General features: G+C 41.1%; 1 protein-coding gene across 4 annotated transcripts; it reads right to left on the bottom strand.

Moving 5' to 3' along the window:
* Window positions 1-12,859: 12,859 nt before the first annotated feature.
* On the bottom strand, window positions 12,860-17,636 carry ZNF32 (zinc finger protein 32). 4 transcript variants are annotated; one of them, XM_032313149.1, is made up of 3 exons: window positions 17,535-17,636; window positions 15,071-15,210; window positions 12,860-13,853 (listed from the first exon to the last, which is right to left on the bottom strand). In XM_032313149.1, exons 2-3 carry the CDS (start codon window positions 15,138-15,140, stop codon window positions 13,060-13,062), a joined length of 864 nt encoding a protein of 287 aa, XP_032169040.1. In that variant the 5' UTR covers window positions 15,141-15,210; window positions 17,535-17,636; the 3' UTR covers window positions 12,860-13,059. The 4 variants fall into 4 exon arrangements, with proteins under 4 accessions (XP_032169040.1, XP_032169042.1, XP_032169041.1 ...); XM_032313151.1 differs by having other exon boundaries at window positions 12,860-13,811; XM_032313150.1 differs by lacking the exon at window positions 17,535-17,636 and adding an exon at window positions 17,335-17,525.
* Between the last annotated feature and the right edge of the window lie 309 nt (window positions 17,637-17,945).

Raw genomic sequence — 17,945 nt, 5'->3', positions numbered from 1 at the left:
GAAGAATGTTTTTATTGGTATGATGAAGTGAAATTTTGACTTTGGCTTTGTTTTTTGAAATATTTAATCATATATACACACACACACACACACACACACACACGTGTATATATATATATATTTCATGCATCCTCTATAATTTAACATAGTTGTCTTTCTAAATAAGAGAATTCAGAAACCATAAAAACTTAAAAAAAAAACCATAAAAATTAAAAACTTTTGTATGACCAGAGGCTTCATGATGTTAAAATACAAAGAACCAGACTTGGGGAGAATATTATTATCATATTATAACAAATAAATACTTAGAATATCTAAAGAATTCATAAAGATGCATAAGAATAATATAAAATCCCAGGGGCACCAGGGTGGTTGTTGGTTCAATGTACTACTCTTTTTTTTTTTTTTAAAAAGATTCTATTTATTTATTTGACAGAGAGAGAGAGAGACAGCCAGAGAGGGAATACAAAAAGGTGGGGGGGTGGGAGAGGGAGAAGCTGACTCCTTGCTGAGCAGGGAGCCTGATGTAGGGCTCGATGTGGGGCTCGATCTCAGGACCCTGGGATCATGACCTGAGCCAAAGCCAGCTGCTTAACAACTGAGCCACCCAGGAGCCCCTAAATATACTACTTTTAATTTTAGCTCAGGTCTTGATCTCATGGTTTTGAGATCAAGCGCTGCATCAGGTTCTGTCCCCAGTGGGGAGTTTGCTTTAGATTCTCTCCCCAACTTTCTCTCTTCCCTTCCCCCATGCATTCACTCTTTCTAAAATAAATAAATAAATCTTAGGGAAAGAAAAGAGTAATATAAAAATCCCATTGGAGAAATGGTTTGGAATATGAATATACAGTTGTCAGAAAAAACAAGTACAAATAGTCAAAAAGAGATAACCAGCTTTAGAGAAATGTGAATTAAAATAATCAACATTTTTTTTTGTTCTCTTTGGCAAAAATTTATAAGAAATATATTTTGTGCTTTTGAAGGTACAAGAAAATAGGCACACCTACATATTGTTGAAGGAATTGTGAATTAAGTTTGATTATGGGAAGTGTAATTTGACTGTATTGACCAACTTTTAGAAAGCTACTCTTCGACTTAACATTTCTACTTCTTAAAATCCAATAAAGAGTAAAGAACATCTTTACAGGACTATGGTAAAGAAAAGTTGGGGTCACCATAGTATCTATTACCAGGGCAATGATTAAATTAAGATACATGCACTCATTGGACCAGCATGCAGTCATTTAATATATAACCATTACAAATCATTCAATTAATCGGTTAACATTTAATGAGTTAATTTTTTGAAAAGATTTATCTATTTATTTGACAGACAGAGACCACAAGTAGGCAGAGAGAGAGAGGAGAAAGCATGTTCCCTGCCGAGCAGAGAGCCCTATGTGGGGCTCCATCCCAGGACTCCGGGATCATGACCTGAGCTGAAGGCAGAAGTTTTAACTCACTGAGCCACCCAGGTGCCCCAATGAGTTAAATTTTTTGGAAGATTTTATTTATTTATTAGAGAGAGAGAGTGAGTGTGAGCAGGGGGCGGGGCAGAGGGAGAGGGAGAAGCCAACTCCTTGCTGAAAAGGGCTTGGTCCCAGGATCCTGAAATCATGACCTGAGCTGAAGTCAGATGCTTAACTGACTAAGCCATCTTGGTGCGCTTAATGAGTTATTTTTTTTTAAAGATTTTATTTATTTATTTGACAGAGATCAAAGTAGGCAGAGAGGCAGGCAGAGAGAAAGGGTTGGGGGGAAGCAGGCTCCCTTCTGAGCAGAGAGCTGGATGCGGGGCTTGATCCCAGAACCCTGAGATCATGACCTGAGCTGAAGGCAAAGGCTTAACCCATTGAGCCACCCAGGCGCCCCAATGATTTAATTTTTTAATTAACAGGGAAAGATGTCTAAGACATAAGTGGGAAAAAAGCCGAATTGTGTAATAATATAGGACCTATTTAATATAGTTTGTGCACTATTTCAATCTTTCATTCAAATATATGACTTGTAGTTTAAAATATAAAATAAAGCAAGATTATTGATGAGTTTTTTAGAACAGAAAGGAGAGGAACTAAACATTCAGCTCAAACTAGAAAAGGGCTGGTATTAATTAAAAGCAAAGTTGGGTATATTTGTGTGTGTGTTTTTTTATTTATTTATCACAAGTAGATCACAAGTAGGCTGAGAGGCAGGCAGAGAGAGAGGAGAGAGCAGGCTTCCCGCTAAGCAGAGAGCCTGATGCAGGGCTTGATCCCAGGACTCTGGGATACATGACCAGAGCTGAAGACAAAGGCTTTAACCCACTGAGCCACCCAGGCACCCTAGTATGTGTGTTATTAGTGAAAACTGGTTAAGCTTTGGAGAGCAGTTTGACAATGTGAATGTGAATCTAAATTTGTGCTCCCATTGACCTGGAAAAGCCACTCTCAATTCGCCTAGCTTACAGAGATTGTATTGCTCATCATAGCAGTGTCTGTAATAAAACCCTGGGAAGAGGTGGGAAAAATACCTAGGGTAGGAAAATATTTAAATACATTATAGAACTTTCATAGACTGGTATCTGTTTTTAGTGGCATAAGCCACGCAAACTTCATTACCATTTTGTTAATGCTCACAGATTGTGTATCAATAATTCAGAAAGCAGAGCAGGAGCAATTTTCTAACTGTATGATGTGTGGGTCTCAGCTGGGAAAACTCAAGGCTGGAATTGACTTAGCAGTTTCATGGTTAAATCATTTGAGGCTGTCGCAGTACAGTAGCCACAAGTGGCTGATGAGCAGTTAAAAACAGGCTGGTCTGAATTGAGATGTGCTATAAGTGTAAAGTATACATTGGATTTTGAAGACATAGTATGAAAAAACTAAAGTATCTCAATTTTTCAATGTTATTACATGTCAGAATTGTATTTTGGATAAATAGGTTAAGTTAAATATATTAAAATTATTTAGAATGATTTTAACGTGTCTGCTAGAAAATTTAGTTACATATGAGACCCATATTTGGGGCTCACATTATATTTCTATTGGTCAGTTCTGGTTTGAAAGCCTGTTTACAGGTTTGGTGGTTGATGCTATTGGCTAGGACCTCAGATAGGGCCTTCTGTACAAAGGGCACTCTGCAGGACAGCTGACGCTGAAGTGAGTGTAACCTGGGGTGTCTTGGGGTGCTCAGCATAGGGGGCACCCTGGTGGGGTGGCTGGAGCCAAGGCAGGGTATGGGCCAGGGGTTTCTGGGGGTGCTACTTAGAGGGGGTACCCTGGCAGGGTGGCTGGAGCTGAGGTGGGTCACAAATTGGGGGTTCCCAGGGTGCTCTGTGAAGGGAGTGCTTTGGCAAGGTGACATTTTTGTAAGTGGAAGTTTGTACTTTTTGACTCCCATCACTCATGTAAGCCCCCTTGTCACAGATTAATTTATTGTGTGTTTGTTTCTGGGATCTCTTTTCTGTTCCATTGATCTCTGTGTCTCTTTTATGTCAATACATAGAGATTTGATTACGATGGTTTTGTAATATAGTTTGAAATCAGGGAGCATGTTGTCTCCAGTGTTGTTCTTATCAAGATTGTCTTGACTATTTGGGGTCTTTTGTGGTTCCATACAATTTTTAAGATTGTCTATTTCTTTTCTTTTCTTTTTTTAAGATTTCATTTATTTGAGAGAGAGAGAGATATATATATAGTGAGAGACAGCACAAGCAGAAGGGAGAGGGAGCAGCAGACTCTGCTGAGCCGGGAGCTTGATGCGGGGCTTGATCCCAGGACCCTGGGATTACTACCTGAGCTGAAGGCAGACACTTAAACTATGGAGCCACCCAGGTGCCCCAGGATTGTCTGTTTCTGTGAAAAATGCCATTGGAGTTTAGATAGGGATTTCATTGAATATGTAGATTGCTTTGAGTAGTGTGGGCAGTTTTTTTTTTTTTAAAGATTTTATTTATTTATTCATGAGAGAGAGAGAGAGAGGCAGAGGCAGAGGGAGAAGTAGGCTTGATGCAGGACTTGATCCCAGGACCCTGGAATCATGACTTGAGCTGAAGGCACTTAACTGACTGAGCCACTCAGGCGCCCTTAGTGAGGACATTTTAACAATATTAATTTTTCCATCCCTGAGCCCAGAATATCTTTTCATTTATTTGTCTTACTCAATTTCTTTCATCAATGTCTTATAGTTTTTAGTGTACAGGTTTTCTCCACCTCTTTTGTTAGATTTATTTCTAGATATTTTATTCTTTTTGGTGCGATTGTAAGTCAGATTGTTTCCTCAGTTTCTCTTTCTGATTGTTATTGGTGTACAGAAATGCAACAGATTTTGTATATATATTTATTTTCTATGCTTGACTGAATACATTTACTAGTTTTAACTGTGTAAGGGCCTATTTAGCCAGAGTGGCTCCACCTTGATTGAACAGCCATTTTGTTGTTTATGCAGTAAAACTTAAACTGACCCTGCCACCAGCCCCCCAGGGGAACTTACTTAAAAGTAAGTCCAGGAAACCAGTAAAATATGGTCGACCAGTCCCTGATAACAGAGCCCAAATACGAGGGCGGGTCAGGTCAGGTGGAGATAACAGCCCGAATGCAGGGATGAGTCCGGCCAGGTGGAGCCATCCACTCAGTGGGGTGCACATACTGTCTCCCTAGCTACCAAGGAGTGTGGGCCTCTGCCTTTTGGGTGCCAATTCTGACCAAGGTGATAGGCTAGTTCAAATAGCTACTATGGGGTGAATTGTAATTCAATTGGCCACCCGTGTGTGATCTAGCATGACTATGCAGCTTTTTCTGTGTGTTATAATCTCATTTGCCACCTGTGTGTGGCCAAGGTCAACCACATGGCCTTTGCTCTATAAAAGTTAGTCTGTAAGGCAGGGAGGGTTCGCCCTCTCTGTAAGAGGCGGCCCAGAATGGTTGGTTTGATTCTCAGTGCTTGGCACGAAATAAAGTTTTGCTTGACCTTCGCTTTGTATCAGTCTCACTCCTTTGATTATGGACCTAACAATTGGTTTTTGGTGATGTCTTTGGGTTTTCTTTTCCTTTTTCAGAGAGAGAGCATGCATATGGGGGGGTGGTAAGGAGGGAATCTTCAGCAGGCTCCATGCCTAAAGTGGAGTCCAATGCAGGGCTGGATCTCACAACCCTGAGATCTGTTTCTAGAAACTGATCCGTTCTTCTAAGGTGTCTAATTTGTTGGCCTATAATTGTTCATAGTAGGCTCTGTGATCCTTTGCATTTCTGTGGCATCAGTTGTAATGTCTTCTCTTTCATTTCTGATTTTGAATCCCCTTATCTTTTTTTCTGGGTGAGCCTTGATAAAGGTTTGTCAGTTTGGGTTATCTTTTTTTTTTTTTTTAAGATTTTATTTATTTATTTGTCAGAGTGAGAGCATGGAGAGCTATAGGCAGAACAGGCAAGCGGGCTTCCCACCAAGCAGGGAGCCCAATATGGGGCTTGATCCCAGGACCCCAGGATCATGACCCATGCCAAAGGCAGATGCTTAACAACTGAGCCACCCAGGCACCCCTCATTGATCTTTTCTATTTAGTTTTTAGTCTTTTCTTTTTAGTCTCTTTTCTTTAGAGACTTTTCTTTTTAGTCTCCATGCTATTTATTTCTGTGTTATTTATTTAGTCTCTCTGTTATTTATGATATTTGTTATGTTCTTTCTTCTACTAACTTTGGTTTATTTTTTAAGATTTTGTTTATTTATTTGAGAGGGAGAGAGAGAGAAAAAGAATGCAAGAGCAGGGGTAGGGAGAAGCAGACTCCCCACTGAGCAGGGAACCTGACATGGGGCTCAGTCCCAGGACCCTGGGATCATGATCTGAGCTGAAGGCAGATGCTTAACTGACTGAGCCATCCAGGTTCCCCTAACTTTGGGCTTTGCTTTGTTGTTCTTCTGGTTCCTTTAGGTATAATGTTAGAGTGTTTGAGATCTGTTTTTTCCTTGATGTAGACATTAAATGTTATGAGTTTCCCTCATAGAACTGCCTTAGCTGCATCCCATAGATTTTGGTATGCCGTATTTTCATTTATATTTGCTTTAAGTATTTTTTTTTTTTTTAATTTATTTGACAGAGAGAGAAATCACAAGCAGGCAGAGAGGCAGGCAGAGAGAGAGAGGGGAAGCAGGCTCCCTGCTGAGCAGAGAGCCCGATGCGGGGCTCGATCCCAGGACCCTGGGATCAGGACCTGAGCTGAAGGCAGCGGCTTAACCCACTGAGCCACCCAGGCACCTCCGCTTTAAGTATTTTTTAATTTCCCTTTTGATTTCTTCTTTGACCAATTGGTTGTTCAGTACCATGTTTCATTACCACATATTTGTGAGTTTTTCAATTTTCTTTTTGTAATTGATTTCTACTTTCATACCACTGTGGTTAGAAAAGATGCCTGATATGCATTTCTGTGGTATCAGTTGTAATGTCTGATATCAGACTGAAATAAATTTCAGCCTTCTGAAATTTATTAAGGTTTGTTTTGTAGCCCAATATCTGATCAATTCTAGAGAATATTCCATGTGTGAAAAGAATGTATTCTATTGGTTTAGGATGGACTGTTCTATATATATCTGTTACAGTCTTATATATGTTATATATCTGTTAATTCCATCTGGTTTAACTTGTTGTTTAAAGCCATGTTTCCTTACTGATTTTATGTCCGTATGATCTCAGTGGTGTATTAAAGTCCTTTGGTATTATTGCATTATTGTCTGTTTCTCCCTTTATTTCTGTTAACATTGCTTTATATATTTAGGCATTCCTATATTGGGTGCATAAATATTTACAAATGTTTTACCTCTTGTTGGATTGACCCCTTTATCACTATATAATGGCCTTCTTTGTTTCTGATTGTAGTCTTTGTTTTAAGTTCTATTTTGTCTGTTATATGTATAGCTACCCCAGCTTTCTTTTGGTTCTCATTTGCATGGAATATATTTTTCTGTCTTTTCATTTTCAGCCTATGTGTGTCCTTACATCTGAAGTGAGTATCTTGTAGGCAGTATAGAGATGGTCTTATTGTAGTTGTAAAGATTTATTTATTTGAAAGAGAGCACATACATGTGTGTATGAGCCAAGGGGAAGGGCAGAGGGAGAGAATTTCAAGCAGGCTCCCAACTGAGCATGGAGCCTGATTCAGGCTTGATCCCACAACCCATGAGATCATGACCTGAGCTGAAACCAGGAGTCAGATGCTCAACTGACTGAGCCACCCAGCTGTCCTGGGTCTTGTTTTTTATCCACTCAGTCACTCTGTATCTTTTGATTAGATAATTTAAGTCATATTCACTTAAAGTAATTTGCTAGGGATGAACTTAATGCCATTTTGTTAATTGTTTTCTGGCTGTTTTGTAGTTCCTCTGTTCCTATCTTCTTCTCCTGCTTTCTTTATGATTTGATTATTTTCTTTGGTGGTAGGTTTAGATTCCTTTTTCTGAAGCTTACATGTAACAACTTACAAGAGTCTATTTTTAAGTTGTTAACCTAAATTTGAATGTATTCTAAAGCTCTGAATTTTACTCACTCCCCCCAAATTTTGTTTTTGATGTCACATTTTATACCTTTTTATTTTGTGTATCCCTTTACTAATTGTTATAGTTAGTTATTCTTACTACTTTTGTCTATTAACCTTCATACGTGCTTTATAATTAATTAGTCTATCACATTTACATTTGATTTTTCTAAACTTTCTATGTATTTTTTTTTTACCTTATTGATGAGATTTATACTTTCAAGTTTTTCTGTTACTAATTAGTGTCCATTTCTTTATCAGCTTAAAGAAGTCCCTTTAACATTCTTGTAAGTCTGGTCTAGTGGTAATGAACTCCTTTTAGCTTTTGCTTGTCTGGAAAACTTTTTTTGTTTAAAAAACTCTTTATCCTGCTTTCAGTTATGAAGGACTTTTTTTTTCTTTTGCTGGGTAGGATAGTCTTGGTTGGCAGTTGTTTTTCTTTCAGCACTTTGAATATACCAAGCTATCTCCTTCTGGTATACAAAGTTTTTATGGGACGTTTCCTTGCATGTAATAAGTTGTTTTTGTCATGTTTTTATGATTCTCTCCTTGTCCTTTACTTTTGACCCTTTAATTATAATGTGTCTTGGTGTGAGTCTTTTTGGGTTCATTTTATTTGGAACTCTGGGATTCCTGGTTCTGGATATTGGTTTCCTTCCCTAGATTAGGGAAATTTCTAGACATTATTTCTTCCAGTAAATTGTCTGCCTCTTTTTGTTCTCGTTTTGGAATCCCTATAATGTGAACATTGGTCCACCTAATGTCCCATAAGTTCTTTCACTGGTTTGCATTCTTTTTTCTTCTTGCTACTTTGATTGGGTGAGTTCTACTGCCTTGTTTTCAAGCTTACTGAGTCTTTCTTCTGCTTTGTCTAGTCTGCTATTTAACACCTCTACAATATTTTTCAATTCACTTCTTGTATTCTTCACCCTGGTGGCTTCTGTTTGGTTCCTTCTTATATTTTCTGTACCTTTTTTGGAAGTTCTCACTGTGTTCATGCATTCTTCTCCCAAGTTCAGTGAGCATCTTTATGACCATTATTTTGAACTCTTTTTCAGGTAGATCACTTATTTTCTCCCACTCATTAAGAACTTTTTTTCCCTGAGGTTTTATCTTGTTCTTTCATTTGGAACATATTCCTCTGTTTCTTCATTTTCATCTCTCTCTGTTGGTTCCTATGCACTGGATAAAATAGCCACCTTTCCCAGTCCTGATGAAGTGGATTTGTAAAATAGATGAACCTTATCATTCAACCCTGCTCCAACTCTTGGTTCTCTCAAATTCATGATTGTCCAAGCAGCCTATTTTATTTTAGAGACTCTTAGTAGCTGAGGGTGCATTAAGACCTATCGGTGTCCCAAAGAGTAGGGTATCAATCAGCACTTAGGTTCAGCTCAAGCAGTAGCTTCTAACTTATGCAAATATATATTGTCCTGTGGGGCCACAAGTGCAGGTCTCACTGGCCATCATAGCTAGATGCTCTACAAGTGTCCCCTGGATGGCAGGTGAGTATACAAGTTTCCTTCTGGGAGACACCAATGACTTGGAGTGAGGCAGAGAGAAAGTGTGAACATGGCATCCACTGGGCCATCTGTTAGTGTATCTCAGTAGGCACCTAGTTGTGTGCCAAACCAGAAGCCTGCCCCTCAGGCTGATATTTCAGGACAAGCAAATAGGTCTCTTTCCCAGAAAGACTGGGGGTGTGTTTCAGTCTTCTCTGTGCACAATGTCTTAGGGTTGGTAGCCAGCCAAGAATTGTCTCTTTGTTTGTTACAGTCGTGTGGGATACAGGAACTGTATCCTGAGCCTGGGTGGCTCAGTGGTGGCCACCAGAGAAAGGGGATGCCCTCTGGGTTTCACCCATAAAAACCAGCATACCAGAGACATGTGCAAGCATGTCTCTGGGAAATATTGGTACTGTGGAGCACAGCAGAGGGAGAATGAAGATAATGACTGCCCTCTGAGATCTCTGGAGAGAATTATAGTGTGCCCTTATATGTTTAATTAGCATCCTGCCCTTCAGGCCACAGCTATGAAGATAAGCTAATAAACCTCTTTCATGGAAAGACTGAGTGCCTTGTTCTGTTGTCTCTTGTTGTGCTTTGAGGGTGGTAGCTAGTTAATAACTAATTCTCCATTGGTTACAGTTCTGTGGGCCCCTGAACATAAGCCCCACTGGCTGGCTACCAGAGCCAGGTGACTAGAGTTGTTCCCCTGGCCACAGCTGCAAGAATTGTTGTGCCAGAGGAGGGTATAAGCTGTTTTCTGGGAATTACCTGTGAGCTGAAGTGAGGCAGAGGGAGCCAGCCATCTTCCATCCCTGGAGATGCAAGGCCCCTAAATGTGTGTTAAATTAAGATGCCTGTGCCTCGGAGCACCTGGGTGGCTCAGTAGGTTAAGCCTCTGCCTTCAGCTCAGGTCCTGATCTCAAGGTCCTGGGATAGAGCCCCACATCATCTGGCTCTCTGCTCAGTGGGGAGCCTGCTTCCCCCCCCCTCTCTGCCTGCCTCTCTACCTACTTGTGATCTCTGTCAAATAAATAAATAAAATCTTAAAAAAAAAAGATGTCTGTGCCTCAGGCCACCACTTTTTTTTTTTTTTTTTTTTTTTTTTTTTTTTCACTGAAGCAGAAGTTGCTTTAATCAAGGGGTGAAGTCCTCCATCAGGGGGACCTCACTGAACCTTTGGTAGGCCACCACTTTAAGAAAATAAGTTTCTTTCATATGAAGTCTGAGTACCTCTCAATTGGCTGTTTCTGAGCTGGTCCCTGGGGTGAGTCCAAGCGTGAGAGCTCTTTAAGAGCTGTTTTTCAGTTCACTCTTGTGGGTCTCATGGTTTTCAAAGCTAGTTGTTTTGGGGACTCATGTCTCAAGTCTTAAAAGTTGAAGTACCTAATGTGGGACTCAAACTCTACTCCTCAGAAAGAAGATCCAGATTGTGGGTTCCCTCCTGATTGTGGGTTGGCTGCACCAGGGTAGGATTTATGGCAGTTGTCTCAGCTTCTCCTACCAGCTTCAATACGAGTTTTTTATTTGTGTTATCTGTAGGAGTGACTCAGCAAGTTTTTAGGTTTTTTGTTTTTTAAGAGGAAATTGTTCCATAGGTAGCTGTAGAGTAGGTTGTCTGTGTGAGGAGGTGAACCCAGGATCTTCCTACATTGTCCTCTTAAACTAGAACACTCTTGTGTTGTTACTTTAATGGAAGCAGCCAACAATCTTTAGAAAGTTAATAATATCTGTATAAAAAATAGGAAGAATATTTATTTTTAAGATTTTATTTGTGATAGAGCGAGAGAGGGAACACAAGCACAGGGAAGCTCAAGAGGAACAAGCAGCCTCCCCGCTGAGCAGGGAGCCTGATGCGGGTCTCTGTCCCAGGGTGCTGGGATCATGACCTGAGCTGAAGGCAGATGCTTAACCGCTGAGCCACCCAGAAGTCTCAGGAAGAATATTTTTAAAGATCTTTTATATTTTCTGACCTATTTACTCTTTATTATAAATACTCATTTCTTTTCTGCAGAACAAGGATTCTAAGATACCTATATATAGATTATGTATGTATGTATGTATCTGTCTAATCATGCAGAAACTTTTCACACTTTAAAGAGCTCTTCAGACCTATTCTTGGAAGTCATGTCCCATCAGTGCTGTTTTTTGTGTCTGAAGCAGTTACAAGCCTACCCAGATTCAAGTGGAGGTGAAACCAATCTCCATCTCTTCATGAGATTAGTGTTAACAGAACTTGTGGGGAGCGTTTTTAAACTGCCTCATTGTTACTGAATTATCTAATAAATTTCTTACAGAGCAGGACTGCTGGAGACCAGCATTTACTTCTTCACGTAACTTGTATCTGGGTTAACTAATCTATACCTTGCCTTCTGTTTTGTCAAAAGAAATGTTTACTTTTAAATCTTTAAATCGTGTTTTGGTTTAGTCAGTAAGTAAATCTCAAGTCATTCTCCCAGATTTTTCCTTTTCTTTTCATAGTATCTTATCTTTTTAGAAAATGTTATGTTCTATTATTGCTGTATAGTAAATAACATAAATATTTAGTGGTAGAAAACCATAGCTTTTTATTTCTCTAATGACTTTTTGTGTTAGGAATTTGAGAAGTCTGTTCTTACTTGGGGCTCTCTCATATAGTTTTTGTCAGATGTCATATGGGGCTTCAGTCATCTCAAGGTTGCACTTGCCTGGACATCTACAGTAACGCACTCACATGGCTGGTAGTTGATGCTGTCTGTTGGAGCTCAGCGGAAGCTGTCAACTAGAGCACTTACATGCAGCTTGTCCATTATAGTGGCCTCAAGATAGACTTTTTACATGGCAGCTGATTTTCTCCAGAGTAAGCATCTCAAGAGAATCAGGCAGAAACTTTTCACACTTTTGAAGGGCTCTTCAGACCTATTCTTTGAAATTATATAGTATCAGTTCTGTTTTTTGTGTTTGAGGCAGTCACAAGCCTACCCAAACTCAAGTGGAGGTGACAGACCCCCATCTCTTCATGAGATAAGTGCTAAAGAACTTGTGTGCAGTATTTTTAAACTGCCTCATTGTTTCTAAAGTATACCTTACAGATAAGAAAATGCATAGACTCCTGTTAAGTTCAATGAATTTTGACAATTGCACAGACCCATGCATCTACCACCTGAAATAAGGATAGAGCATGTTTTCACTTTATAAGGTTGCCTTGTGCCCTTTTTAAGTCAGTCCTTACTCAGTTCCCTCCACCCATAGTTAGCAACTATCTGAATTCCATTAGTTCTATTCTATTAGATGAGTTTTCTAGTGTGTGTTTCCACTCAACATAAAGTTTTGAGATTCTTCTATATTATTGCATATATTAGTTGTATGTTATTTTTTATTGCTGAGTCACATTTCATTATATGAACATACCAGCATATATTACCTTACCTATTGTTGGATATTTTGGGTTTTGTCCAGTTTATGACTATTACCAATTGGGATGATATCAACATTCTTGTATACATCTTCAAATGGTATCAGGGTATCTTTGGGAGCGATATTATATTACTATTCAAACCCACAGTATTTGTAAAGTATTTCTGTGCCCAAAGACCTTTGATATAATTTACCTCTCTAGATGATAAAGATTTGCTACCAAGCTCTTTGGGATGAATTCTTCCCTTCTTGAATCCTGATACAAGATTGATTTGAATATGTAAAGAAAAGACCGTGGGACTCATAAAGGGTTGATTTAAACAAAAACTAACGATGTCAACTACAGATTGAAAATCTGAATCTGTTATACATAGAACAATCTCCCATGTATGTACTAGATTAATGGAGGTACTTGGGGGAACTTAGGTCAAAATAAACTGACAAATTATGAAACATATGTGATAATGATAATAAACAAGACATTTATTTTTCATACTTATTTGGGGGAAAGGAGAAAAGTCAGTTTGCCCTACCCAATGATGGTCTTTCTGAAAGAGTCTCCATTCATTCCATAGCATTGGATAGGTTGCTTGATCTGAGTTTTTTTTTTTTTTTTTAAACTTTTAATTCATAAAGAGAACTTCCTTTGAAGAGGGTGGTCAAAGGGTGAGTCTTTGTGAGCAGCTTCGCTGGTGCACAGCCAGACTCCCTCTCTGAGTGAAGCTTTTCCCACACTGGCCACACAGATAGGGTGTCTCTCCTGTGTGGATTTTGCCATGCAGGATACAATTGCCCCTGGTGTGGAAACTCTTCCTGCACTGGGTGCAGGCATAGGGTTTCAGGCCTGTGTGGACTCTGATGTGAACAATTAAGCTTCCTTTCTGACTGAAGGCTTTTCCACACTGATCACATCTATAGGGCTTTTCTCCACTGTGCACTCTTCTATGAACAGCAAGGTTACTTTGATTCCTGAAGCTTCTCTGACAAATAGCACACTCATAGGGTTTCTGTCCAGTATGAAGTCTTTCATGAACAGCCAGACTACCTCGTTGACTAAAGCTTTTCCCACACTCCTTGCACTGATAGGGCTTCTCTCCTGTGTGTATTCGCTGATGTGTAACAAGATTGCCTTTGGCCCTAAAGCTTTTTCCACAATGGGTACACTCAAAGGGCTTTTGACCAGTGTGGATTCTCTCATGCAAGGTTAGACTGCCTTTTTGCCTGAAGGATTTTCCACATTCCTGACACTCATAGACCCTCTGTCTCACTCCAGGTGAATCTTCCTGTAGTGTCTTAGAATCTGGGGATTTTTGTTCCAGCTTCTCTCTTCTGAAAGAATTCTGGAAATCCCAGCTTGAGGATCCTGTGGCCTCAGAGTGATCATATTTGTGGTGGGCTTCTGTCATCACATCTGGTAAAATGAGAGGGAAGTCATGTAAGATGCACCAATATGCTGAGTGAGAAGAATAGGGAAAAAAGAAACAATGCTTTGAATGCTTATTATGTGCCAGACATTACACTGTGAACTTTGCATAGATAATTTAATCATGAAAACCCTATGAAACCTTATCCTACAGATAAGGAAATGAGAGCACAGGGAGGTTGTCACAGATCTTGCAGTTAGCTAAGTGTAGAGTTGGGATTCAAACACAGGCATGCTCCACAGAAGTATACTGTCTCTAAATTTAGTTTAATTTAGCCTCCCAAAGAACCTGTAAGGTAGACGTGATTATCTCCTTTTTATAGACAAGAATATAGGCTCAGAAAAATGAAGAAAACTATATAAGATCAAATAGAGTCCCATAACCAAGTTTTCTCTGACTCCAAGATGGGTATGGATCCAGATTGTGCAGGACTTAAAACTTTAAGATTCTGGAGGCACTCCATTAAGAAAAAGTATAATATAAAAGTAGGTAGAGAGTTCTGAGAGACCAATACGTGAGAAATCATCTCTGTACCAATCTATTTTCCTGACAGTGGAGTAAGCTCCAGGACATCAGAAAATATGTACCAGAATCTTTGGAACATTACATCTACTATCTCTAGTCCCAGTAACCCTGCAAGGTAGAGTTTACTGTCCCTTTTTACAGATGAAGAGCCTGGAGCTCAAGGAAGTTAAACAATTTGTCTGATACCACAGATCAAGCTAGGACAATTATAGAATCTGATCCAAGGAACTTTCCCCTTTAATATTCATGCTATTTCAGTCTACTAAGCTATGGTGGAACTGAAATCAATTTTGGTTTGGAAGTTATTCTCAGACACTTCCTATGCATGCTGACAGTGTTTTCCATAGTGCCCTGCATCTGAGCCTGCTACTGCACTTTAATTATGGGTCCATTAATCACTATTAACAGCTTTCTTGGAGTCATCCTAGGAAAATTTTCTCTTGCCTTACTCTTATTCAGCGATTGTGCCCTGATGTTAAGCTACTCGTTCATTTTCTCAGAGACTACCTCAAAACTACTCCATATCAAGATCATTCTCTTGCTCTGTTTCTAATGCTATTTCTAATTCTAGCTTGCAAACTTTCCCTGTAACCCCCAGGAATGGTGAACTCCTCCAAAGGAATGTCTCCTCTGCTTCCTCAGCCTACTGATCAGTGCTTGAGTACAGGGATACTAAATATTGTGATTTAAGGGCATCTCAGTGATCAACCGACTCACTCACTGAAAAATGCTACATTCTGCGCATATCTTCCATGACAATCCAGCAGGGTAGCTGTTGGAAATCCAAACATGTCCACGCCTGCTGTATGACTTTAATTACCACCTCTTCATATGATCCTTCCATGGGCTATTCTTGAACACCTGAGGAGGAAAAAACAAACAAACAAAAAACATAAAAAGAAAAACAGGAAAAGGCAAGAGAATTGATAAGTGAGAAGGATAAATTTGGGGTGTGAGTAAATGGAAGAAATCTGGATTGCCTGATGTAATCTTAGCCACCTATAATGTAACCCAAAGTTGGTCTAAAGGTACCATGACCACATATAAATGAGTCAAGTTGGAAACGTGAGGTGGGAAGCACAGAACACATATATCTCTTCCTGCCAATCCCAAGATAATGGTCACTCCTGTTTGCACTTTAGCTATGGCATGTGATTAGGATCTCTCACTTCCTTCCCCCACCTAACCACCTGCTCTTTTATACTTCAAGCCTCCAGAGGAATTCAGAATTTTAAAAAAACCAACATTTCAGCCTTCATGATTCATTCTATGATGAAAATGGCTCCAGGTCTCCCCTCCAGTTTCCCCCAGGTTATAAGGACAAGAGATCTCATGTCTACCTTTTAACAATATTTAGGAGGGTCCAGATCCAGAACCACCCCTCTCCTATTCTTCAGGAAATGAGAATACCAATTCTAAGTGTAAGTACCTGCCAATTCTAGGAAAAGAAAGACCTTCCTCAGACTCCCAAAACCAAGCCCAAGGCCCTCCAACTAGGATAAGTAACCTGTCCAAAGTCATACAGTCAGTAAGGAGTCCAGGGTGGGCAAAGGATCAAATTCAAGACTTTTGAGAGTCTATGCCCTTAAACTAGACAATTAAGAGCTGTTGAGAATTTTTATAAACTGGAACAGAATGTAACAATGCTTGATAGGACTTTACCACTCTTCGAGATCGTAGGAATCCTCTTGTTCCACACTCTTTCTCCCCTCTCTCTCCCCATTTTTGAGTATTTTCTTCTTACTTTAGGATCCTAATTACTAAATTCGTACACTTTATGCAGTGGTTCAGTGCATAATCTTTATTCCCCTCCAATATGTTTCATCAAAATGCAGGCCTCCTGTTTTAATGAAATAGCGGTGTGATGCTACAGTGGTTTTGTTAACCTGAACATCTGGTCTTGACAACTGTACGTTCTGCCACATTTGTTCTGACTGGAGAGGCATTTTAAACTTGTATTTGGAGCTGTCACCTCCAATCTGGAGTAGAGGCTACAAAGGAATCCTCTATGATATCCTTATCTATGATATCCTCTATGATACTGCCAGGATGCTACAGCAAGTTCATTTGTTCAAGGTGCTACTGCTTAACAACTGCACATCCATCAGGAGTCCCTGGAAAGTGCACGAAACCTAAACCCTGCCTAAGGTCAGACTCTGTCTCTGGGGAATCCAGCAAATAGTTTGGTCAGAACAAGTGGGTAGAATTTACAACTCTGCTTCTCCGCATGCTACGAGATCTTCCAACAAGTAACAACTCAGCTGCATCTCAGGAACTGCCTTGGTTAATAAATGGGGATTGTTTTATTTTTCTCCTTAGGTCACAAATCTGAGGAAGTAATTTCCTGAAAAATTTGAAGTGGCTTTATTAATAGAAAATTGCTTTTCCTATCAAAGGCGATTTATCCTTTGGAAAAACTCAGAATAAGGCCAGGAGATAACTTGGTTTCTTGCCTTGAATCTCCCCTACCCCTATACAGCCTTGGGCAAGTAACCAAACAGCCCTGGCTCTACTTCCTCTCTAACTAAATAGGTTAACAATACTGTCATATCAGGTAGCTCTCAGGGGAATAAAAACCAAATGTGAAGAATCTCTGATGGCACCTACAGACTGAATGCCTAAAGTGGAGTGCCCTCAAAGGGGGTAAGCTTTGCTGTCTTTGGAACCTCTTGGGCCATAGTCTCAGGTTTAGGAGATGAGGGTGGGGGTGATTATTTTCTCTACACATCTGAATCCATTTTGTTCTTCCTCCCATTCTCCACCTTAACAAGGCTGTCCTCTCTCCCATTCCCCCTCCCTAGACAGAGCAGCCCCCAGCCCCAACGTTTTGTGAAATCCTCTCTGCAGGCCCCAGGCACACCTGCCTGTGGCCTCCCCCTCCCGCGTCTCCAGGGTGCGGAGCGGTGGTCGGAGGGGCCCCTGCTCCCCCGGGTACACTCTCCCCTCCCGCCGCAGGCGCCCCCGGGCCCGCCCTGCGTGCTGGACCTCAGCATCCCGCTCTCCAGTCCGGCTGGACCCTTCTCTGCGGGCCACACGCCTCTCCCCTCGCGGGTGGCCTCCCTCGGGGATCAGGCCGGCCAGGCCTGCTCTAGGGCAGCGGGGGCCGAAGAGGGCCCGGGGGCGGCGGCCTGCCCACGCGGCCCCGCCTAGCCGGGCCCACTGACCCGGCCGGCGGCCTCACTCACCGCAGCGGCGCGCGCCCGCAGACAGACAAAGGCCGGCGCCGAGCCCACAGCAGCGCCGGCGCGAGCGGACCGAACTACAACTCCCAAGAGGCTGCGCGAGAGCCCGCCCGCCGGGTCCTGGGCCTTGGCTGGCCTGGCTTCTTGGAGCACTGTGGGAAACGTAGTTCCGTGGCGCGCCCTGCTGCTCGGACTCTGAGGGTCCCTGCCGGGCGGGGCTCTTGGTCGGATCCCCTGTGTGCTGTAGGCGGAGGCGTTCTGTCCACCGTCGTAGTCCGGGGAGTGAGGGAGCCATGCAGCCGCTCAGATTAGGCCTGGAATAACCGCGTAGTAAAGCCGACCGGTGGGCCAGGAAATCCGCAATCCAGGGTTCTTGAGGATTTCTTGGAAGGAAACAAAATCTTGCGGGAGAAA

Source organism: Mustela erminea, chromosome 14 (genome assembly GCF_009829155.1).
Source record: "Mustela erminea isolate mMusErm1 chromosome 14, mMusErm1.Pri, whole genome shotgun sequence".
Taxonomy (NCBI): domain Eukaryota; kingdom Metazoa; phylum Chordata; class Mammalia; order Carnivora; family Mustelidae; genus Mustela; species Mustela erminea.
This window is presented reverse-complemented; position numbering and strand designations above follow the sequence as displayed.